Genomic DNA, 24187 nt, shown 5'->3' on the forward strand with positions numbered 1-24187 from the left:
TTTACATGAGTATTTTCATTTTATGCAACTTTATACTTTCACTCCACCACATTTGAGGCAAATATCGTCACACTGTTAAAATAATCGACTACGCCATTTTTAGTCAAAATTGTTTTTTTTTGCCTAGATCATCTCCTCATGCCACCTATGGTAAAATCACCTACATCCCCAGTTGATCAGATCATGTGATTTTACCCCTTTAAGATAATGGCCTATGTCAAGGGTATGACTTATGCGGATTTAGTATGCCCAAGTCGAAATAAAATGTGACTTAGGCAATTTTTTCAACATGCCTTTGTGACTTAAGCAAGATATGGTAACGCTTTTTTTGAAGGTGTCTACATAAGAGTGACATGAGCGTGTCATAAACATGACATGGGATGTGTCATGAACATTAATGACACTTTGAAGTAACATTAATGCTCATGATACTTGTCATGTCATGTTTCTGACAGGCTTGCATGACTCTTATGTAGACACCTTCAAAATAAAGCGTTACCATATCTTGCTTAAGTCACAAAGGCATGTTCAAAAAAAATTGCCTAAATCATTTATTTCTCTTAAGCTACATAATTTACAGTGTTATTACTGTGGCAATAGCCATCCTTTGTTACATCCTTTTTGAGGGAAATATTCAATAAATGTCATATGTTACACTTTTGGTGAAGTTTTTTGTGTTTCCTGCAAAACTTGAAAAAATTAGTTAGGCAATTATTTTTAACAGGAAGACGATATTGTACTTTTTACTCTACTACATTTAGCTGACAGCTTAAGTTATTTTTTAGGTTGAGATTTGACATAACAAAAAACACTACAAACTGATTTAAAAAAAAAAAAATTAAACCTGCTAACAGTATATTAAGTGAATTAAATTAGCCCTACCTAATTGAAATGCTACTTACATCAATAATATATTTGGAATATATCAAATTATCTCAGTTGGGCCATTCTGCATAACAAGTACTTTTACTTCTGATACTTTAAGTACATTTTGATGCTGATACTTTCGTGTTAAGTACATTTTGAACTCAGGACTTCTACTTGTAAGTGGAGTAATTTCAGTGTTATTAGCACTTTTAGTTCAGTACAGGATCTGAATACTTTTTCCACCACTGCTAGATAGTGTTGGGAAGTTCAAATCTTTTACTGACTCGGATCACTGACTCTCGGATTGTAAACTGAACTAACCTTTTTTTTAATTTTTTTTAAGTAATTTCGTTCATTTTAACTAGTGCGACACCCACAGCCCTGGGGCTGCCTGTCACGTGACAAATGAACGCAAGACACAAACCTGATGATCTTTTATGAGACGTGAACGAGTCGACTCATTTCTGCTGCTCAGCCCAGCGACTGAGCCTCTACAGCTGTCACATGACAAATGAACGAGAGACTCAAACTTGAGGACGCACAGTTGAGTCACGAACTAATCATTTGTTTCCTGTCCTCACTGAGCTGATGCCATGTGACGAAGGAACGTACTGCTTGAAAATGAACTAATCACTCACAGAGACTACTCATTACTCCCCAATAATATAAAAGATTAGTTCAAAGTGAATTAAACTTTCACCAACAGCACACTACTGCTACTTGATTGTACTCTGGATTTAATTTTAAATTGACAGAATTGTCATTTTGCCCATAAGTCTACAAAACTTATCCAAGAAAAGTCAAAGTTTTAATTGCTGCTTCTACAAAGTACTGAGTTAAGGGTCTTATTACTAATTTCTAAAAAGATGTTTTCATGTTGTCATTATGGGTTCTTAAATGTAAAAAGTATGCAAAAAGTGAAGGGATCTTAAGGTCTCAGGGCAGTGGAGAAAAAATACTAACCTTATAAACATGGATTGCAGCAGGCATGTGCACAGCTATATATATATATATATATATATATATATATATATATATATATATATATATATAGTCATGTGCATGTAATTTGCTACTCTATTTCTCTCTAGCTGGATTTTGTAGCTTCTTACAAAACTCTTCTGCCAGTGAAAACAAGTGGGTGAGACAATCAGCTCTGATTACCAATGTTTATCAGTAAAAATATTAGTAATAAAAGTGCTAATCCAGTAAACAGTAAAATCTTTAATAAGGTGTTAAAATTGTATCCAACATTTATATGTTACATTTAAACTATGAACAACTTTGGAATGTGTTACACAAAACAAAGACAGTGAAAAGATATTATGGACTATAATATGAACTGTTATGTGCAGACCCAGTTTTCATACCTAATTTCTTTAATATATGTATAAAACACTGGGTTTGCAAGTTAGAGATTCTGCACGAAACAAAAGTATTAGTCATCATTGCACAGCAGGCTGTCTGACATACTTTTCACACATACTGTAGCTGTGGAAACTATCTACAACTTAAGGGAACCCTTAGCACAGGTTTACTAAAATTTCACAACACTGCAAGAACAGAATTTTTGCAGCACGGATGTTATTGTTGCTTGGGCCAAGTCACTGAGATCTTACACATGCATGAGGCTCAGTCACAACCTAAAGCACTGTCAGGGCTACTTTGGCGGACTGCGACATCAGGTTGCTGCATCTCCCCTGGATACACTTCAAGCAACCTCAATGTGCTTTTTATGTCTCTTATCTGGTGAAAAGCATCATATTTTCATCATGTTTGACTGCTGATGTAAGGACAGAGTAGAGCAGACTCTCTTGCACCTGTCATCCTCAGGTTTCCATCGCATCAGCAGAAGAAGAGTCTTTGACTTTTGACTCATCTTTTCTTTGGGAAAAGTCATTGGCATCGTCCAGTAGGGAAAGATCAAGTTCAGGTAAGGGGACCCTCCAGTACTGGAAGGAGTTGTAGCTGCAGTCTTCAGGGTTGGAGTCTTCATCAGTCTGGAGTGAGGAGAAAGAGAGAGAGAAAGGGTTGAGCTCAGGAGAAGCGTCCAGCTGTAACATATTAGTCCTGTTTTCCCACGGATATAGCTACAGTCATGGGAAAAACATTGATATCTAGACAATTTCCATGGTTTTCTTAATAACAGCCAAAATCATTATCACGAAAACCATGGGAAATGGCTAGATATCAGCTCATAAATTAAACTCTTGTGAGCTATTTTTGCTGTTATTGTTATATTTGTCCAAACAAATGTACCTTTAGTTGTAACAGGCATTAAATGAACAAGAAAACAAGGGTGGTAATGTTTTTTTCCCCATGACTGAATCTAAAGGGTAATGGGTGACGCCTAGTGGACATTTGGTGCCATTACACTCTCTGAACAGCCCAATTTTTCTGCACACTGTAAAACTTCTGCTCCGTTGTCAATAACTAACCTTATCATTGGCTTTACACGCGGTCTCTGTACCCGTGGAGTCCTCTCGAGGCCGTTTCTTGGAGCTCGTTGGCGTGCTGGAGCTGCGCCGTTCCTGGAAACTTCCAGAAGTCTGCACCGTCAAAACATTAGCTGCATGCTTTCTGGTGTCGCAGTGTGTGGGCTTGCGATAAAGGGCAGCCGCTGCCTCTTCTTGTATCTCCGGGTCTTCGAAGTAGAGAGGCCTCTTTCTGCAGCGGCTGCCCAGAAGAGCCAGCAAGGACGGCGGGCTCACACCCCCGGTAGGAACCATGCTTTCCAGCTGCATGTCAACACCGCAAAGTGAGCGGCAGCATCTTTTGGAGGGAGAGTCGTGCAGCAAAGTGTCCTCGACGCGTCTCTTCGCCATGATTGTCAGCTCACTAGTTCACAGCAGTAATCAAAAAGCACTTTGGGATTTTGATGCTTTTACTAGTTGCTTTGATCACGGATGTTTTCAGCAGCTTTAGTCGCACAATGGTGTGCGCCGGTAGTACATTTTTGCGAGGCAGTCTGTTTAACCAATCAGAGGAGAGCACTGCTGCCTAACCCCGCCCACAGCATCCTTCTTTCCTGTGGCGGTGCATTCATGCTCATACCTCCAACACACAGATGTTTAGTTTTTGTCTAATAATATTATGATTATGGGTTAATTTTATGTATCTAAATGCAGATTTTTGGTGTGAATGCTAGAGGCGATGTCCTTTTACTACAAGTTATTTCAATTTTTTTTTATTATTCTTTTTTAAAGTTTTAAAGTTTATTATTCTTTCAGGTTTTTTTGTCACTCCTTCTACATTATTCAACATAGAAACTTCATTCAAACATCAAAATCAGCTCAATCAGGACACAGGCACTACTCATTCTTTCTCATCCACACCTTAATACCGAAACAGTCAATTTTTTTTCAGGGAAAAACATGCATTTTCAACTCATTCATACATTCACTTTTAAACTCTATTCAAACTTTTCCATCCTCTTTGTTTGAAGGTTGGGGGGACCCAACTGTCAGAGTGGAGAGGAGCTGTAACATGAAAAACATATCTTTAACCAGCTGTCATTGATACAGTTTTCACTCATACATATTTTTTGGTGAAATTGTTTTTCCAACAAGGCAGCTTTGGAAGAAAACGGACTTACAGATGTTGGTCTATAAGCCTGAAAGTGACATGCACTCCCACCGACAGCCGCAATTAACTCTGTTAAATGACATGAAATTTATGGAGCGAAGCAGTGTCTAATTTGTAATCCTGGTCATTTCATTCATCTACAGAAACAATTTTGGAGACCTCTGACAGATTAATATCCCTTTCCTAGCCTTGGATGGAACAGCTACATCGTTAACAGCATCGTCTCTACCTGTGCTTTTCCTAGACAGCTAGACAAAATGTCTGCATTGAAATATATTGTAGCTTATATGATTTAGTATAAACTAAGATGCATGCATCTTTATCACACCTGTAACACACATTTGCTTTTTCAGCACTTGCAAAAAATGCTGAAATAATCGCAAACGATGAGCTGAGTTCGAGGGCTGTTATGTCGGCGTTAAAACTGCATCAAACTTAAAATATTTAAACTCTTGATATTAATGTTTTTTAAAATGTTTGGCTTTATTCCAAAGTGTGATTAGAAACCAGGAAAGTCAATGAAAGTCATCTCCAAATTTAAAACAATGTATTCCTGAAAAGCTGAAGAAATGTTTTGATTACATTTTCAGGGATTGATATTCAATTCAAATGAGTAGACATAACAATTGGCACCATATTTGAAAAAAATAAATAGATTTCAAGAGCTAATGAGCACATCACGCTGTCCTTTCGCACACGCACGCACGCACACGCACGCACACACACACACACACACACGCACGCACACGCACGCACGCACTCTCTCTGAGGCAGTGAAAGTCAATGGAGATGGGAATTAGTAAGACCGCAGGCAGTCAAGCAGGCAGTTAAAAGAAATATAGTCTTCACGGCTTGTAGAAAACACTCAAAGACCACTAAAACAGAAAACAATGCTTACTGGCTCATCTCAAACCCAGGTATCTATAGATGTAGATGTTTTTAAGGTGTTTCAGATAACGCTGGGTCTTCTGAGTCAGACACGTTTCTCCATGAGATGCATCATAAAAAAATATAACAAAAAAAGAAAATTGATGTCCACTGATTATTTTCCTTCTGTGTCCATTTTCTTTTTCATTTTGTCAATCCAATCTTTGCTTTTTCAATGGTGGCACACCTCTAAGTCCACTGTTTTTGTCAAAGGATTTCCTGTCACGTAAGGCTGTCGGTACCTTCTCGCCGCTGTGACTTAGCGGCTGGTGGAGAACTCTGTTGTTGGTCATCATCTTCTTCTTCTTCGTCTTCTTCTTCTTCTTTCTTAAAATACAGGTCTGCAGGTTTCCGTGCCACAAAGAAGACACAGTCGTAAATGTATCTCAGCATAGAGCGGTCATTCTCTGTGTAGGTGGTCTGTACTGATTGTTTCTCCACCTGTAGCACAAGATATAAATGCTGTTTTTATACTGGAACAAGATTTCATGATTAAAATGAATGGATGTAATTCAAAGCCCTTGGCTTACCTCCATGTGGAAGCCAAAGTTAACAATTGCTGTCCTAATGTCTTCATAGCTAAGTTCAACTGAGAGTTCATTGGCCATGTTTTCAAAGTGGTACAGCAGTGGACCTGAAGGAACATTTAATTTAAATGTTGAGATCAATTTATACTAAATGTTAAACTCTTATTTCATACACAACGTTGATGTACAGTGGTGTGAAAAAGTGTTGGCCCCCTTCCTGATTTCTTATTTTAGTTTGTCACACTTACATGTTTCAGATCAACGAACAAATTTAAATATTAGTCAAATATAACACAGGTTTGGATTTTGTTTTCCCTTAATAAAAACTGTCGTTTAAAACCGGCCTTTTGTGTTTACTTGTGTTATTTTTGAGTAATATTTTAATTTATTTGATGATCTGAAACATTTAAGTTTGACAAACATTTAAGTTTGACAAACATGCAAAAAAATAAGAAATCAGGAAGGGGGCAAACACTATTTCACACCACTGTATATGTGTTCAGCAGCACTCTTCCATCATGTACATGTACAGATCACTTGCCAGCATTACATTAAAAGAAAATTAGTAAAATTACAACCCTATACATGCAGAATGCATTTTCTAATTACATGTGTGGACCACAGCTCTGCCAACATGACTGCTGCCCAAGTTCTTTTAATGTAGTTTTGATTATATTACTGGAGTGAATATATTTTGTGGTTTTTATATTTCAGTTACCAGCAGAGAATATGCTCCAGGACACAGTTTATTACTTAATAACACCTTCTGCTAGATTTTTCTAGCTAGCAGTTACCATGTGGGATGTAAATGGTAAATGGCCTGCACTGATATTGCCCTTTACACTACAGACAGCGCTCATTCACACTCACATTCATACACTGGTGACCGAGGCTACCCTACGTGGTGCCAGCTGCCACCATCAGGAATTCATACACACTGATGAACGCAGCATCAGCAGCAATTTGGGGTTCAGTATCTTGCCCGTACTTCAACATGGTCGGAGATTGAACCACCAACTTTCACCGATTTTCTATATTTCTCTGGTTGTTGCAGGTCTGTTGGGGTCTATTTGTCTTTTTTAACATCAACAGTTTCAACAGCACATTATCTTCTCGTGGAAATAATTTAGTTTGTCTGTGGAAGATAACATATAAATAAAATTTTATTTTCAAAGGCTGACTCACCCATGTTAATCCACACTCCACCAGGTTTAAGAATGTTCCAGATTGTCTCTACATACTCAATGACATTATGAGCTGTGTCAATAAAGAAGCAGGTCGCCACACAGTCCCAGGAATCTGACAGAAACAGACAATAGATTTTAACATGATGACTTTGAAATAATGCTGTGAAGATGCAGAATTGACCATTCATTATTCATCATGAACAGCACACTCGCATCAAAATGGTTCATTTTATTTCAGGGTCATTTAAATGTGTGCTTTTCGGAGAACACGATGAATGATATACACCTTATCAGCCAAATTTCAATACAGTCAATTATCTGTTAGAGGTTGGAATCAGCGGAGGCCCCCCAATACGATTTTATCCTTATACTTGGTATTATTGTGATTTTAATTCTCCACAATGAGTCAAACCCACAGACTGATCAGTCAAACTGAACTTAACTGATATCAAACATGTATCGACAACAACAGCTGCAACTTCTCAAACTTTCTTCCTTTAACTTTAAGCTTCACTGCTCTGAATTTTTTTTGAATGAAACATAAAAAAAAGCCTAATTTTGCTGCATTATTTTGACAGCTTCCTGACACGATATCCTTACATGGTGCCTATAGATTTCTTAAATCTTCTAGTTTCTTATGATACCAGAATCTATCTATATTCATAGAAGTGAGCCCGCTATGGCCTCCAGATAAAAACAAAAAAATGGCGAAAAAACTTACGGCCCGACGGAACGCTAAATACGGATACTTGGCGGCCATTAACCAATATAATATTGCCATGCAAAATATAGCGATACTATGCTGTATCGACCCCCCCCCCCAACTCTACTATCTGTAACCCATTCTTGAGGGCTTAAGTTAAATGTCTTTGTGTTGGTGAGCACATTTTTCAAATTCTAATCAAATTTCTGTGATTATTGCAACCAGACATCAAAACATTGCAGGGGCTTTTCTTAAACACTGTATTACCAGCATTTTTTTTATTTTAAATTTTGTGATGTGACAAAGTCTAACTAGAATGATATACAGTTACTTGCTGAGGGCAGTATACAGTGTGGGAGTGAGCTCTGCCTAAAAGGATTATTTTAAAAGAGGAAAAAAGGGATTTTGATCGCAAAATCCGTAAGGGACAGATGTATACCCAAAGCCCTTGTTGTCTTTAACGTGTTATGTAATTTAACTGCAATTCAGCGACACTATATAAGCAAAAGATCCACACTGCTTCTACTGACCTGAGTCCCTGTAGACTTCCACAAAGTCCCCTGCTACCATGGAGAAGTCTGCATCTAGCGGTAGGCTCTGAGGGTTGACATCGGGGAATGTGATTGCTCGCGTTTGGTCGGCGGATTTCTTGTTGTTGCTAAACTGGTGGATCCAGGGGTACAGGGTCAGAGAGTTCAGCTGTTCACACCTGAATGGAGCAGTCCAAATTTGTGAGGACAGGTGGACGGATGGAAGCGGTATTCAACAGAGTATGAGGTCAAACACCTACTGCCTGAAACCACTGAATATAAAATGTGTTCTGCTTTTATTTGTGATCAGTGATCACCGACACAAACTTATAGAATCAAGAGCAATTAATACAATTACACTTCAAGCAAGCAGGGGATAACCTTCATGAATGTATGCACAGGAAGGGGAGTGTGGTGTTAGTGTTCGTATATGCTGTACCTATTGAGAACAAAGTTTGAAGAGAAGAGCATGAAGAAGCTCCATTCGTTGCCCTGGCAAATATAACCCAGCCGTGCTATCTCCCAGGCTAGACGGCCAAGCCCAGCACCCGGAATCAGCACGCTCACCTTAGACACATCACTGACATAATAAAAAATGTACAAAATGCACATATCACATGGAAAACATGAAGAAAGTCAACATCATCAGAATTATTGGAAATAGTGTTTGCTTGTATGATTTAGTATGCAGGTATATTAGCATGCAGTGAGGTGTTTGTGTGGTTGTCTGTGTGAGTGAGCATGTGTGCTTCCTACTATTGGTCACTTGGGAATAGTCTTTGGATCTCTTGAATGATGGGCAGGTAGCAGGTGTCCCTTTCACTACGGCCCGTCTCGCTCCAGTCTCTGACAAACTGTTTTATGGTGGATTTAAGCTTGTCCATGTCAAAAGTAGTGGACGGCCGCACCTTCCGCGGATCCTCCTGGCAGATGAATGAAGACACAAACCAAAACTCCTTGAATAAATAACAAAATGTAACTATATGTAGACCTCCTGCTGCAAGTGAAGCCTTACCCTCTCGCCATACTCAATGTTCTCAAACATGTGGAGGCTGTTGTGAACGATGGCCTGCAGAATCTCCTGGTTGTGGTCCGCACACTGGCGAATCCGAGTCAGGTTAGACAAAACATTTGGAAGTAAATTCTGGTGGTGCGGTGGGAGGCTCTGAAATTGACGCTCTGCACGCTTAACCTGCTCCTGGACATGGACCCTGACAAGAACACAAGACAGAGCAACAGTTTACAGGATTTATTTATGTCCTGTGTGGCAAACACAAGTCACTCACCGGAGGAACAATGAGTGTTTATTGATGCAGTGGGTGTCTAACACTCTGGTGCAAATGGTACATATATTATTTACTCTGTCACTAGTAATCTCTCAATAAAAACAATGAAAGGCATCATGAAGTAGCATGGGATCAAGGGAGTGGTTGTCTTCTCCACAATTGCTGTCATTGCCAAATCATCAGCAGGATAAGGGTGAGTTGAGCTGCTGCCAACATTTAATCGGCTTGTTTCTGATTCTTAAGAATGTGTCTGCCGTCACACATATGCAGGGAAATGACCATCGTCTGCCAAGGTGATATGCAGTCTGGGAAAGATGAGTTTGTAGTCTGTTTAAAATCCAAGTGGGGTCAATCACACATACATACACACATCTGTGTGGATATGATGACAGGCCACCATATGAAACAGACAGTAACCTTGAATAAAATTACTAATTTCTCTGGGTTTAGAATTTGTTTCAATATTTTGATTATTTAAGTACACAATACTAATAATATATAGCATTTTCTGGTCGGTTTTTTTTTTTTATATCAATTTTAATGCAGAAAAGTTACATATTATAGCTTTAAGTGCGATTGTTTTAACTTGTGTTAGGGATGAAAGGATGAGATGGTGCCATGACATAAGTGGAGCTAAAGTCAGCAAATTCGCAAATTAATGCCACAGGAGGATGGTTAAATGCAGGTAGGCTTAACAGTGGGTCGCACTAACCAAAGCTTAAATATATTATGAGCTGTCTAAATTAGAAGGTGTCCATCCAAATCTAGTTATCTTTCCTTTGCTATTCATTTGCTAACGACATCCTATATTGACACCAACTGTCGATACCTTGCCCGCACTTTATTTTTAAGCGTGATTATACCTGTAAAATCTAAAAGCATCGATTATTCTCCAGAAATGCTGCCTTTCCAGTCTGGCCTCCTCCTCGGGGCTGTATTTTATTCTTTCTTTGTTAAAATATCGTCCTCCTTGCGGTCCTTCTGCTGTTTCGGCCATGTCTGAAACAAACTTACAGCCGTCCAATCAAAACGCGACAGACTTCTTCTTCTGGGGATTTTTTTTAAATTCAAGCAGAAAATACTCCACAAGGCGCGTTACTGCCACCGACAGTCGGTATGAGGATCTTACAGTTAGTTGTCCTGCCACTGTAAGATCTACTGAATGAAGGTAAAGAATTAAATGCATTTCATATCCATAAAATCTTCGAAACACGCCCATCCTTAGTACCATTCAGGAACGAAGAGGCCTTTTGAATCTAGTAAGCCTATAAATAATTATAAATGTATCCATATATTCACAATAATAGCATAATTATTCAAAGAAATTTGAGGTTATGTGTTTGCCCTTGATAACTACTTAATTAGTTGTTTTAATTGTATTTATTTATATATTTATTATTTATTGTTTGTTCATTATATAGGCTTTACATTGAAGATTAAGATATAGGGCTGGGTTTAAATCCCACTTGTGGCAATGATAATGACAATGATGCAAACATTATAATTCCCTCCAACATTGTGACTCATATGGCAAATGCAGTATCAGCCAAATAATTTTACTACTGACTTCTTTCAAAATCATGCAACCCTGGCATCTCATAGTCCCTGAATTTATTGTATTTTTCATAAAACCTGATCTGTTATGGAAAATGCCAAATGCTAATGGAAATTCCTGCTGTTAATATTTGATGGGTGTTATTTTACCTTAAAAAAGTAATATAAAAGCAAACACTATTTGCCACACACTCAATCACAAAGGAGGAGACCACAGAACAGGTTTTCCTCAGTATTTAATAAGTGATGTAACAGCTTGTCAGCTTGAGCAAACACAAAGATCTCCTTCCATCAGATGTTTGGGTTGATAATCTTGCCCATGAAGAGGATGTTTTCTGTGTTGCGTTCAATTATGATGACCATGAAAGGACGATTGAACTTCATGACAGGGACTCTGGAGAAGGACTTTAATACGATCTCAATGCCTGTTGCAGCTGCAGCGGTGGCCCCGACCTCATCCACATCCAGGGTAGCTTGGTGTACAACCTGCAGTACAATGGAGGCAAGAGGAAATAGATAATAAAGACATAAAGTGAAGGGAATATGAGCAAATTAACACATTATTTTCTGTCTTTACCTTTGAGACTACCAGTTCATGCCCCTCTGAAATGCCAGTCAAATTTGCACGATAACCAAACATGTCTGTCATTCCCATTTCAGTCAGCACATCATTCATTTTGTAGGAAGTCTTGATGGAGAACTTTGGAATGTATATGTTAAGAGTCCTTTAAAAAATGGGTAATAGACAAACATACAGTGACTGATCTGACAGGACAAAGCCGAGGTGTTGGTACTGGGTCAAACCTTATATATTCATAACAAAGATTGTAAAGAAGATTGAAGATTCTTCAAACCTGGAGTTCATCGACTTCAACCATTTGGTGACATGGCCTGGGCTGAAGGCATTCTCCAGTGTTGCCATGTCATCAGGCAACATCAGCAGCATGGAGTAGGTGCTGTTAAAGCGCAGGCGGAGGACAGATGTCTTAATTATCTGGTCATGATAGGTATCAAAATCGTGTTTCAAAATCATCATCTGGACTGGAACCTGGAAAATGACAATTTAAAGTACATTCGTTAGAAAAGACACACAGTATTCAGGATACATTATGATGCAGAAATACTGCAACTCAAATCTGTTCTAAATATATGATGTCAATTCAACCTTGGTGTTCTCATCCACTATGAAAAGGTCCTCCTTGGTGAGCTCAGGATCAAATTGAGTCGCCCATTTTCCTGTAAAACACACTGGTCAGGATTGTGGATCAGAGTAGCCAGGAAATCATGCTGGCTTGCATCACTGGATGCCATTAGATTTTCTGGATGTTTTGCATCGAGCATTTGACATTACATCATGACAGACTATGTTTTGGGCTCTTTTTCCCATCATACTAAACAGGATGGTACTATGGGTTTAGAAATGAAGCCCAGATCTCACGTAACCTTTTACCTTTAAAGTAGATGTAGCTAAGGATGTACATGACTGTGCTTGGATCCATGGTTTCAACCAGCTTGTCTATCTTCCCGTTGGTCTTCTCATTCACGTACTTATTGATGGTATCGGCACTGTCATTGCTTTGGCTGAAGTCAACATTGAACCCATCTGCAAGGTAGGACTGCTTCAAGGTCCCCAAGAATTCAGGCTCCGGCTTGAATCGGTTGTCTACAAATACAGCGGTTCCTTCATTGCGGTCTTGCTGAGATTGTGCATTTTTCAGGAGCACCTGGAAGGCCTGATCTACATCTGTCTGCGTCAGCTGGGAGTTGTTGAAACCCAGACCACTGAAAAGCTGATGGTGGGTCTCCCCCCGAGCTCCTACAGACAAGGCAGCCAAGGCCACAGACACACTAACTGGGGAGAAGAAGATATTCTTGCCCTCTGAGTCAGCATGAGCTGCTAACTTCCTGTACAGACGGTAGGCAAACTCTTTGTTGGCTGAAGTCACCAGTGAGACGCTGTTGGCACTGCCGTTGAGTGTTGTTTCTTGGTTTGCCGGATCGTTGCCATGACCGATATGGTGGTGGCCTGTCCCCACACAGATCACTGCTGATAAGATCCAGATACCCACAGTTGCATGCATCATGGTGAACTAAGACCAAAGTTCAAAAGGGCACCAATGTTTATTTGGGTTACTCAGTGTTTGCACTTTAAATTAGACATGCAATGTTGTTGTTTTTTACTCTTATTATGAATTAACCTGCATGAACGTGTCATTTTCTTGTTGGAACAGTTTTGTTATTTTACATTTTAAAAAATCTGTGTTGTTCTTATCTAAGTAGGAAGTATTTAGAGAAGCCAGTGTCTGATTGGTTTAGCAACATTTGAATCCAATGCTGCGTTTCATTAGTAGTTCCACTTCACCTCGTTCACTCTCTCTCAGCCCTTTGGTTTAACATAACAACATACATCACACAGAGGCCATTTGAAGAGTGGTTGGAGGAGGAGCGGGGGGATTAAAAGGAACGCTCCTGTCCTTCTCAACTGTCATGCTAACATATCAAGGTTTTTTAGAAATCAGAAAGACCTGTAGACTCATGTCAATAAGGTTTGGTTTTAGCTGTATGAATTTCTGATTTAGACATGTCTGTCTGTGCTCTGTATCCTGATTATCATAACTATTATTGATACAGGTTTATGATATCTTGCAAAGTTACCTTTTTTTCCTCCACGCACTTACAGATAGTGTAACAGTAAACAGAACAAGTAGTAAGTAAAGGCTGTAATTAGTTAGAGGCCTAGTATTTTACAGTAACATATAAAGCTTTCCATGAGGTTACTAGGAACTGTTCGATTGAGTAAAAGGATGATAAGAAGAATAAACAATTTTGCTGAATTTACATTGGTAAAACCCCACAGATGTTAATGATTTGCTGATTACAGTATGTAGAGATACATCTCAGACCCAAGCTATCAGACATAGTTTTTAACTGTTAAAGTTGTAAGTGAATAATTCATCTGAGAGTTAATCTTTTTAGCCACTTACCTGCTCTTGTTTAAAGCACAGACAGCGAAGCACAGGCTGGACAGAGGGAGATGCCCATTTTATACTACTGATCAGAGCAACTGAACTTTGGGTTTGTTTATTCTGTATCTCAACTTATTATTTTCTCTACCCCTGCATTTTGTTCAGTGTAATGATGGCATCAAGCTGAGACTGCTGCCACCTCTTTGCTTCGTTTTACTTCAGTTTGCTTCAAACTACAAACATGGAAATGATGAGTAAAATCATGCTCCTTGTTATGTCTAAGTGGAGAGAGGGAAAGAGGCCTCTCCAGACCCTGCACCCACACTCGGCTATCCCCAGAGGAGTGTCAGCAAAGAGTCACTAGCCCCTTTCATAGTGCCGTTTCATGCCGGGACATTTACAGCTCTGTAACGTTTCGCCTCCTATACGAACGCGCCAGAAGCGGAATCCCGGGATCAAATGATCCCACCAATTTTCCTCCTCCAGAGGTAGTCACAGAGGCAAAAATTGGTGGGACCGTTGGAAGCGGGACCACTATGAACAGGCCATCCCTGCAAAGCGGAATATTTGACGTTGCGTGTGGTGTCTAACACACGCGCCTAACTTTACACGTGATGTCCACCGCTGATCGTAAACAAGCCAGCATCACTAACTGTGCACAGAGTGTCTGGTGCTTGTTGTAAACAAATGGGGATCACTTAGTGAACGCATCCTGCTGCAGCACATACACACTGTACTGCTACAGAGCTAACTGTGTAGCCTATTAGCACTGTGCTATTGCACAGCACAGCTGCTGCTCTGTCGCACGTCACTATCGTCTCCTCCCACCGCGTTCTGCAACAGGACTGCTCGAATACCGGGATCACTATGAACGCCCTAAGGCAAAAAGCCTGTGCATATCTTTCCGGCAATATAGCGGGACATTTGCAGGACGGCACTATGAAAGGGGCTACTGAGAGATGTTGCATCTACTGTGGTCAGCTGGGACACCTCATCACCACCTGTCAGCTAAAAGTTGTGGCTCGCCATTGAAAGTGAGGGCTCTTGTGAGCCACACTATCACTGTCTCTAGCCCCTAATAACCCTAGTTACCCTGAGACTCTCTCACTATCATTCCCAGAATTACACAGTGAAAAGATCAGTTTTCATATGTTTTTACTCACACCAACACCCTCTTGTTTTGGGGCTCCCCTGGTAAGTCCTCCACAACCCTCACAATGACTGGGCTACAGGTCAAATTGCTGCTTGGTCAGGTGATGATGATGATCTTCAGGAGGTGATCAGCAAGTCACGTGCCATGTCGATACCCCCCCACCGCCCCTACAATTGTGGAGTTGCTCCCTGCCTCCTCGCCCCCTATGGGTGTTTGTACTCCCTCATTCCCTCTGCCTTTGAACAGTTAAATGGGGCTATCACTTTCTCTAAACTGGACCTCAGAAATGCCTATCACTTGGTCGGGATATGGAAGGGGGACGAGTGAAAAATGGCCTTCAACACTCCATTGGACACTATAACTACATAGTCATAACTTTTGGACCAACCAACACTTCTGTGATTTTCCAGGCCCTGGTTAATGATGTCCTTCAGGACATGTTAAATAGTTCTGTGTTTGTGTACCTGGATGAAATTTTGCTCTTCTCCCCTGATGAACAGTCTCATGAACAGCATGTCAAACAAGGTCCTTCAAGTCTCCTCCAGCATCAGTTGTAAGTGAAAGCTGAGAAATGTGAGTTCCAACGATCCACTCTGACTCTCTTGGGGTTTGTGGTTGCTCAGGGGGAGGTCATGATGGACCCTGGAAAGGTAGGTGGGGTCAGAGACTGGCCTACTCCCTCTAGTCACAAGGAGGTTCAGCGTTTCCTGGGCTTCGTAAACTTTTAATAAAAGTTAATGAGAAACTTTACCTGGGGCTGTGGCCGGATCGAGGGCAGGGCTCATCTCCCTCAGTTTTGTTTCACATGCAAGAAGTGAACTTATTTTGGAAGGCTTTCCATTGAAGATTAAGATATAGGGCTAAGTTTAAATCCCACTTGTGGCAATGATAATGACAATGATGCAAACATTATAATTCCCTCCAACATTATGACTCATATGGCAAATGCAGTATCAGTCAAATAATTTGACTACTGATTTATTTCAAAATCATGCAGCCTTGGCATCTCATAGTCCCTGAATTTATTGTATTTTTCATAAAACCTGATCTGTTATAGAAAATGCCAAATGCAAATGGAAATTCCTGCTGTTAATATTTGATGGGTGTTATTTTACCTTCAAAAAGTAATATAAAAGCAAACACTATTTGCCACACACTCAATCACGAAGAAGGAGACCACTGAACAGGTTTTCCTCAGTATTTAATAAGTGATGTAACAGCTTGTCAGCTTGAGCAAACACAAAGATCTCCTTCCATCAGATGTTTGGGTTGATAATCTTGCCCATGAAGAGGATGTTTTCTGTGTTGCATTCAACGATGGCAACCATGAAAGGACGATTGAACTTCAAGACAGGGACACGGCGGAATGACAGAAATATGATCCTAATGCCTGTTGCAGCTGCGGCGGTGGCCCCGGCCTCATCCACATCCAGGGTAGCTTGGTGCACAACCTGCAGTACAATGGAGGCAAGATGAGATGGATAACAAAGGAACAAAGGGAAGGGAATATGAGCAAATGAACACATGCTTTCTGTCTTTACCTCTGAGACTGCCAGTTTTTGCCCCTCTGAAATGCCAGTCAAATTTGCACGATCACCAAACATGTCTGTCATTCCCATTTCAGTCAGCACATCATTCATTTTGTAGGAAGTCTTGATGGAGAACTTTGGAATGTATATGTTATGAGGCCTTTAAAAAATGGGTAATAGACAAACATACAGTGACTGATCTGACAGGACAAAGCCAAGTTGTTAATACTGTGTCAAACATTTTATGTTAAAAACAAAGATTTTAAGGAAGATTTTAAATTCTTCAAACCTGGAATTCATCCACTTCAACCATTTGGTGACATGGCCTGGGCAGAAGGCATTCTCCAGTGTTGACATGTCATCAGGCAACATCAGCAGCATGGAGTAGGTGCTGTTAAAGGGCAGGTGGAGGACGGTTGTGTTAATTGTCTGGTCATAATAGGTATTAAACATGTCCTCCATATTCATCATCTGGACTGGAACCTGGAAAATGACAATTTGAAATACATTAATTAGAAAAGACACATAGTATTCAGGATACATTATGATGCAGAATTACTGCAACTCAAATCTGTTCTAAATATATGATGTCAATTCAACCTTGGTGTTCTCATCCACTATGAAATTGTCCTCCTTGGTTGACTCAGGATCAAATGGAGTCGCCCATTTTCCTGTTTAACAATGAGCAGAATTAAAACACAAGTTATGTTTGATACATAAAACTTTAAGCAACTGCATTCCAAATTGCATACATTTTATGTTTTACTTTTAGTACATAGGCTACAGGGAATGTCTCAAGGGAGGGGTAAATATAGTAGCAGGGGTAAATATATGTCTTCATGGGCAGTGCCACTGTTCATGTAATATCACCTGTAAGGCACACAGCACTTTTTACTATTAATACTTTAAAGGAATGGTTCGGAATTTTGGACATAGGACCTCATTTCCAACTTAGCCGGTGTGATATAGGTTGGTGGAGACCGTTTTCAGCACATTTTATGCAGTCCTTATAGTTGCACAAGTCACTGTTGCTAAACTGGTGTTGAGCTAGCGCACGTCAATAGTAACATCCAGCCTGTCACTAAAAACAGCTTTACCTGCTCCGCAGAACACCCGAGACAAATGCATTATAACGTCGGACTATCGATGTACATGTCTGTGTTGGTAGAATAATTTTAGACTATAAGGACTGCATAAAATGTGCTGAAAACGGTCTCCACCGACCTATATCACACCGGCTAAGTTGGAAATGAGGTCCTATGTCCAAAATTCCAAACTATTCCTTTAAGTACATTTTTCTGATTTTACTTACCTATAGGCCTACATACATTTACCTCAGTAACATTTCAGTGCAGGACTTGTACTTGTAATTAAATATTTTTCAAGTTTTAGTTCAGTAAAGATACATATTGTTGCATGCAGTACAAACAAAATTAGCACATGCTAATTTGTCCAAACAGTATGCCTTGAACTTTGACCATCTTGTTCATAGGGCGCCACAGGAATGAGTTATAAAGCAGGAGGTAAGTTAGCATTTTAGCGCCCTGGCGTTTATCCTTTTAAACTCAATGAGAATTTTGGATGTTTTTTTGGTTAGATGGCTGAAAGGTCGGTGGCTAACACAAGCTTAAGAGATGTTCGTGTTTTGTTGTACGACATAAAACACATACCCTGACTTGTGAATTTTCAAGTTTTTGCGTTTCCTTTAAAAGGTGATTGCTAACAAGTGGCTAAATGAGACTACAGTGGTTGTCATGGACATTAAACGTTATCACACCGGACACGAACGGGAACTCTAACTAGTCCGCCTCACAGCCTCTAGTCGTGTTTTCAGTGCTCTTGCAAACTCTTGTAGATTAAGTTAACAAACAGTTTAGTAGGCTACGGTTTCGCTAGCTTGTCAAAACCGCTGGTTAGCTTGTCGAGAGTGTCTGAAGTGCCCTTGAAGACGTGACTGTGGAGTAGTTCACTATAGCATAACGTTAGCTTTTAACTTCTGTTGGCTGCGTTAACACTTTAAGCGTCATAACAGTGATGTTCATTTGTGAAGCCTGCTGAACAACAAGCACAGGCATCAGAAGTGTGTTTGCTAGAGAACTTATTTTATGCAATGATCCAAAATCCAATGCAAAAGTCATAGGTGAATTCTGAATAGACCCAATGGTGATGCTAACTTCTAGGTTGGCCTACAAGAATGCATCATTAGGGCCTCGGGGCAATCGCACCGAGCACTGGTCCCATACAGCAATAGCTGTAGGGACCAGTGCTTTGCCCCGAGCACTACTGTTATACTGTGGATTTCTTCTTATTCCTCTTCCGGACGCAATTTCGTCCCGCTACTAGTCAAATACAAATTATATATATACAATATATATACAAATTATATATCAAAACGTGCGGTTTGATCGGGATCGGTGTGCTATTACTTTTCTCTACAGAATATGAATTTTTCGCAACGTAAGTCGCGACAAAATTGCCCAAAATTTTGCATTGAAATGAATGGGACGGCCGAAAGAAAATGAGCAAAAAAGAACATTAATTGAAGATTTTCAGACGTCTACTTCTCCGGCATAATTTCACCTAGAGACTCCATTTAAACTTTAAACAGTAGACACAAGTCTTGTGTATTGGTGTATTACTTTGCGTTTCGATAGGTCATATAGTTTTTTATCAATCCCTGTTCAATGACCATGATCATTTTTGGAGAAATTCTGAGATTATAATGGGTGTGTATTGCACGGAATGTTCGTGTCAGAGTGTGTGATGTCATCGCTCAGAGTGTAGAGGGAGAGGTAAAACTGTCAAAAAATAAATTTGAAAACTGCACTCCAGGCCGCAAATTCCACTCTACAGAAATAATTTATACATAGAAATGTAGGAAAATTTGTCTTCTCACTCACAATCCTCTGGTAAAGCTGTCAGAGTTATAATTTGGGCGTACGACGCAAAGATGCGCCACCAAAACCACTAACAGCCTCATTGGGTCCCATATTAAAAACGCAGGACGATTTCGGAAAAAGTGAGATTTAACTGTTTTTTTAGATCGCTCTAACAAAGCTGTTTTTTCATTTTTCTTAAAAAAAAAAAACATATGTAGAGGTTCAGGAAGAACTCAGGATGCTCAAAGTGAAGTCGGATCAATGATAGGTATTATGGTTTTGCCAAAAATGCTTTCTGTTCGAGGCCAGAAATTTCACTCTGCCCACCTCTGGCTGCTTTCACTCTGCCGGAAGATTCCACAGCTGTTAATTCCGTTGATTGCTCTGCTCTGATTGGTCGACCCCACGCTTTGATGTTTTGATGTGATTACAGTTACAGATACACTCACTCACGCACACACACACACACACACTGGTCATTTAATGTAATAACAGTTAAAGATACACGCACGCACACACACACTGGTCATTTAATGTAATAACAGTTAAAGATACACGCACGCACACACACAATGGTCATTTAATGTAATATCAGTTAAAGATACACGCACACACACACACACACACTGGTCATTTAATGTAATAACAGTTAAAGATACACGCACGCGCACGCACACGCACACACACACACACACACACACAGATTCAGATTCAGATTTCAGATTTGACTTTATTTATCCCACAGCGGGGAAATTTCTTTGTTACAGCCGCAGAAAATCACACAATATTGAGATAAGATAAAAAACAATCACACACACACATTTTGAGGTTAAAGGGCATAGGTTGCTGTATAAATAAATACTTGAAGAGGAATAGTATCATAACATTACTAGTATTAATTGTTTGAAATCTCTGAAGAATCTCATCATAGTGTACACACACCGGCAGTAGCCCCCGTGGCCCTTTCAAAATTTCCCCCAGAGGAAATTTTCTAGTTTTGTTTGTTATCTATGTTTCTGGATTGTGGATCAAAGTAACCAGGAAAGCATGCTGGCTTGCACGACTGGATGTCATGAGACCTGGTAGCTTTGCATCCTGCATTTGACATACAATGTTTTGGGGCTGCTAAATCTTTTTTTCCCATCATATACTTAACAGTATGGTACTATGGGTTTAGACACACACCACAGATCTCACGGAACCTTTTACCTTTGTAGTAGATGTAGCTGAGGAGATACATGACTGTGTTTGGATCCATGGTTTCAACCAGCTTGGCTATCTTCCCGTTGGTCTTCTCGTTCACATACTTATTGATGGTATCGGCACTGTCTTTGCTTTGGCTGAAGTCAACATTGAACCCATCTGCAAGGTAGGACTGCTTCAAGGTCCCCAAGAATTCAGGCTCCGGCTTGAATCGGTTGTCTACAAATACAGCGGTTCCTTCATTGCGGTCTTGCTGAGATTGTGCATTTTTGAGGAGCATCTGGAAGGCCTGATCTACATCTGTCTGTGTCAGCTGGGAGTTGTTGAAACCCAGCCCACTGAAAAGCTGATGGTGGGTCTCCCCCCGAGCTCCTACAGACAAGGCAGCCAAGGCCACAGACACACTAACTGGGGAGAAGAAGATATTCTTGCCCTCTGAGTCAGCATGAGCTGCTAACTTCCTGTACAGACGGTAGGCAAACTCTTTGTTGGCTGAAGTCACCAGTGAGACGCTGTTGGCACTGCCGTTGAGTGTTGTTTCTTGGTTTGCCGGATCGTTGCCATGACCGATATGGTGGTGGCCTGTCCCCACGCAGATCACTGCTGATAAGATCCAGATACCCACAGTTGAATGCATCATGGTGAACTAAGACCAAAGTTCAAAAGGGCACCAATGTTTATTTGGGTTACTCAATGTTTGCACTTTAAATTAGTCATGCAATGTTGTTGTTTTTTACTCTTATTATGAATTAACCTGCATGAACGTGTCATTTTCTTGTTGGAACAGTTTTGTTATTTTATATTTTAAAAAATCTGTGTTGTTCTTATCTAAGTGGGAAGTATTTAGAGAAGCCAGTGTCTGATTGGTTTATCAACATTTGAATCCAATGCTGCGTTTCATTAGTAGTTCCACTTCACCTCGTTCACTCTCTCTCAGCCCTTTGGTTTAACATAACAACATACATCACACAGAGGCCATTTGAAGAGTGGTTGGAGGAGGAGCGGGGGGATTAAAAGGAACGCTCCTGTCCTTCTCGACTGTCATGCCAACATATCAAGGTTTTTTAGAAATCAGAAAGACCTGCAGACTCATGTCAATAAAGTTTGGTTTTAGCTGTATGAATTTCTGATTTAGACATGTCTGTCTGTGCTCTGTATCCTGATTATCATAACTATTATTGATACAGGTTTATGATATCTTGCAAAGTTACCTTTTTTTCCTCCACGCACTTACAGATAGTGTAACAGTAAACAGAACAACCATCTAAGTAAGTAAAGGCTGTAATTAGTTAGAGGCCTAGTATTTTACAGTAACATATAAAGCTTTCCATGAGGTTACTAGGAACTGTTCGATTGAGTAAAAGGATGATAAGAAGAAGAAACAATTTTGCAGAATTTACATTGGTAAAACCCCACAGATGTTAATGATTTGCTGATTACAGTATGCAGAGATACATCTCAGACCCAAGCTATCAGACATAGTTTTTAACTGTTAAAGTTGTAAGTGAATAATTCATCTGAGAGTTAATCTTTTTAGCCACTGACCTGCTCTTGTTTAAAGCACAGACAGCGAAGCACAGGCTGGACAGAGGGAGATGCCCATTTTATACTACTGATCAGAGCAACTGAACTTTGGCTTTGTTTATTCTGTATCTCAACTTATTATTTTCTCTACCCCTGCATTTTGTTCAGTGTAATGATGGCATCAAGCTGAGACTGCTGCCACCTCTTTGCTTCGTTTTACTTCAGTTTGCTTCAAACTACAAACATGGAAATGATGAGTAAAATCATGCTCCTTGTTATGTCTAAGTGGAGAGAGGGAAAGAGGCCTCTCCAGACCCTGCACCCACACTCGGCTATCCCCAGAGGAGTGTCAGTAAAGAGTCACTAGCCCCTTTCATAGTGCCGTTTCATGCCGGGACATTTACAGCTCTGTTATGTTTCGCCTCCTATATGAACGCGCCAGAAGCGGAATGCCAATTTTCCTCCTCCAGAGGTAGTCACAGAGGCGGAAAATTGGTGGGACCGTTGGAAGCGGGACCACTATGAACAGGCCATCCCTGCAAAGCGGAATATTTGACACACACCTTCCACTTGGTCCAACAGTCATCGAATTAGCAGCATGCAAAACTACTGGCACCACTGTCGCTAACTTGGCACATCGTCTGCCGCTTATTGTAAACAGACGGCATGCTAACTTTACATGCGATGTCCACCGCTGATCGTAAACAAGCCAGCATCACTAACTGTGCACAGAGTGTCTGGTGCTTGTTGTAAACAAACGGAGATCACTTAGTGAACGCATCCTGCTGCAGCACTTATACACTGTACTGCTACAGAGCTAACTGTGTAGCCTATTAGCACTGTGCTATTGCGCAGCACAGCTGCTGCTCTGTCGCACGTCACTATCGTCTCCTCCCACCTCGTTCTGCAACAAGACTGCTCGAATACCGGGATCACTATGAACGCCCTAAGGCAAAAAGCCTGTGCATATCTTTCCGGCAATATAACGGGACATTTGCAGGACGGCACTATGAAAGGGGCTAGATGTTGCATCTACTGTGGTCAGCTGGGACACTTCATCACCATCTGTCAGCTAAAAGTTGTGGCTCGCCATTGAAAGTGAGGGCTCTGGTGAGCCACACTATAACTGTCTCTAGCCCCTAATAACCCTAGTTACCCTGAGACTCTCTCACTATCATTCCCAGAATCACACAGTGAAAAGATCAGTTTTCATATGTTTTTACTCACACCAACACCCTCTTGTTTTGGGGCTCCCCTGGTAAGTCCTCCACAACCCTCACAATGACTGGGCTACAGGTCAAATTGCTGCTTGGTCAGGTGATGATGATGATCTTCAGGAGGTGATCAGCAAGTCACGTGCCATGTCGATACCCCCCCACCGCCCCTACAATTGTGGAGTTGCTCCCTGCCTCCTCGCCCCCTATGGGTGTTTGTACTCCCTCATTCCCTCTGCCTTTGAACAGTTAAATGGGGCTATCGTTTTCTCTAAACTGGACCTCAGGAATGCCTATCACTTGGTCGGGATATGGAAGGGGGACGAGTGAAAAACAGCCTTCAGCACTCCATTGGACACTATAACTACTTAGTCATAACTTTTTGACCAACCAACACTTCTGTGATTTTCCAGGCCCTGGTTAATGATGTCCTTCAGGACATGTTAAATAGTTCTGTGTTTGTCTACCTGGACGAAATTTTGCTCTTCTCCCCTGATGAACAGTCTCATGTACAGCATGTCAAACAAGGTCCTTCAAGTCTCCTCCAGCATCA

The 24187-nt window shown here is 40.5% G+C and overlaps 4 protein-coding genes across 4 annotated transcripts; all 4 read right to left on the reverse strand.

The window, feature by feature from the left end:
• Nucleotides 1–2076: 2076 nt before the first annotated feature.
• On the reverse strand, nucleotides 2077–3824 carry wu:fa19b12 (uncharacterized protein LOC560551 homolog). Its single transcript, XM_059337883.1, has 2 exons — nucleotides 3306–3824; nucleotides 2077–2867 (listed from the first exon to the last, which is right to left on the reverse strand). Exons 1-2 carry the CDS (start codon nucleotides 3690–3692, stop codon nucleotides 2697–2699), a joined length of 558 nt encoding a protein of 185 aa, XP_059193866.1. The 5' UTR covers nucleotides 3693–3824; the 3' UTR covers nucleotides 2077–2696.
• A 219-nt stretch (nucleotides 3825–4043) lies between these two features.
• On the reverse strand, nucleotides 4044–10609 carry carnmt1 (carnosine N-methyltransferase 1). Its single transcript, XM_059337882.1, has 8 exons — nucleotides 10476–10609; nucleotides 9342–9537; nucleotides 9083–9249; nucleotides 8766–8906; nucleotides 8327–8505; nucleotides 7092–7205; nucleotides 5910–6013; nucleotides 4044–5820 (listed from the first exon to the last, which is right to left on the reverse strand). The coding sequence occupies exons 1-8, from the start codon at nucleotides 10607–10609 to the stop codon at nucleotides 5602–5604; spliced, it is 1254 nt and encodes a 417-aa protein (XP_059193865.1). The 3' UTR covers nucleotides 4044–5601.
• Nucleotides 10610–11384: 775 nt separating this feature from the next.
• LOC131974963 (serpin A3-5-like) lies at nucleotides 11385–14273 on the reverse strand. The gene is made up of 6 exons (XM_059337475.1): nucleotides 14151–14273; nucleotides 12617–13256; nucleotides 12332–12402; nucleotides 12021–12214; nucleotides 11744–11891; nucleotides 11385–11652 (listed from the first exon to the last, which is right to left on the reverse strand). Exons 2-6 carry the CDS (start codon nucleotides 13248–13250, stop codon nucleotides 11458–11460), a joined length of 1242 nt encoding a protein of 413 aa, XP_059193458.1. The 5' UTR covers nucleotides 13251–13256; nucleotides 14151–14273; the 3' UTR covers nucleotides 11385–11457.
• Nucleotides 14274–16469: 2196 nt separating this feature from the next.
• On the reverse strand, nucleotides 16470–22596 carry LOC131974856 (alpha-1-antitrypsin-like). Its single transcript, XM_059337343.1, has 6 exons — nucleotides 22442–22596; nucleotides 20903–21542; nucleotides 17415–17485; nucleotides 17104–17297; nucleotides 16827–16974; nucleotides 16470–16736 (listed from the first exon to the last, which is right to left on the reverse strand). The coding sequence occupies exons 2-6, from the start codon at nucleotides 21534–21536 to the stop codon at nucleotides 16542–16544; spliced, it is 1242 nt and encodes a 413-aa protein (XP_059193326.1). The 5' UTR covers nucleotides 21537–21542; nucleotides 22442–22596; the 3' UTR covers nucleotides 16470–16541.
• Nucleotides 22597–24187: the final 1591 nt, after the last annotated feature.

The sequence above is a fragment of the Centropristis striata genome, chromosome 7, assembly GCF_030273125.1.
Source record: "Centropristis striata isolate RG_2023a ecotype Rhode Island chromosome 7, C.striata_1.0, whole genome shotgun sequence".
Lineage (NCBI taxonomy): Eukaryota > Metazoa > Chordata > Actinopteri > Perciformes > Serranidae > Centropristis > Centropristis striata.

Coding starts and splice junctions, on each gene's coding strand:
- wu:fa19b12 (XM_059337883.1), bottom strand. CDS start 3,692: ATGGCGAAGAGACGCGTCGAGGACACTTTGCTGCACGACTCTCCCTCC. Junction 2,868..3,305: donor CGTGTAAAGCCAATGATAAG/GTTAGTTATTGA, acceptor TCCTCACTCCAG/ACTGATGAAGACTCCAACCC.
- LOC131974963 (XM_059337475.1), bottom strand. CDS start 13,250: ATGATGCATGCAACTGTGGGTATCTGGATCTTATCAGCAGTGATCTGT. Junction 11,892..12,020: donor TTGAAGTCGATGAACTCCAG/GTTTGAAGAATC, acceptor CATTTTTTAAAG/GACTCTTAACATATACATTC. Junction 11,653..11,743: donor ATGAACTGGTAGTCTCAAAG/GTAAAGACAGAA, acceptor ATTGTACTGCAG/GTTGTACACCAAGCTACCCT.
- carnmt1 (XM_059337882.1), bottom strand. CDS start 10,609: ATGGCCGAAACAGCAGAAGGACCGCAAGGAGGACGATATTTTAACAAA. Junction 7,206..8,326: donor GGAAGTCTACAGGGACTCAG/GTCAGTAGAAGC, acceptor TGTTTCTGTCAG/ATTCCTGGGACTGTGTGGCG. Junction 6,014..7,091: donor TGGAGTGTGGATTAACATGG/GTGAGTCAGCCT, acceptor ATGTTCCTTCAG/GTCCACTGCTGTACCACTTT.
- LOC131974856 (XM_059337343.1), bottom strand. CDS start 21,536: ATGATGCATTCAACTGTGGGTATCTGGATCTTATCAGCAGTGATCTGC. Junction 17,486..20,902: donor CAGCTACATCTACTACAAAG/GTAAAAGGTTCC, acceptor ATTGTTAAACAG/GAAAATGGGCGACTCCATTT. Junction 16,975..17,103: donor TTGAAGTGGATGAATTCCAG/GTTTGAAGAATT, acceptor CATTTTTTAAAG/GCCTCATAACATATACATTC.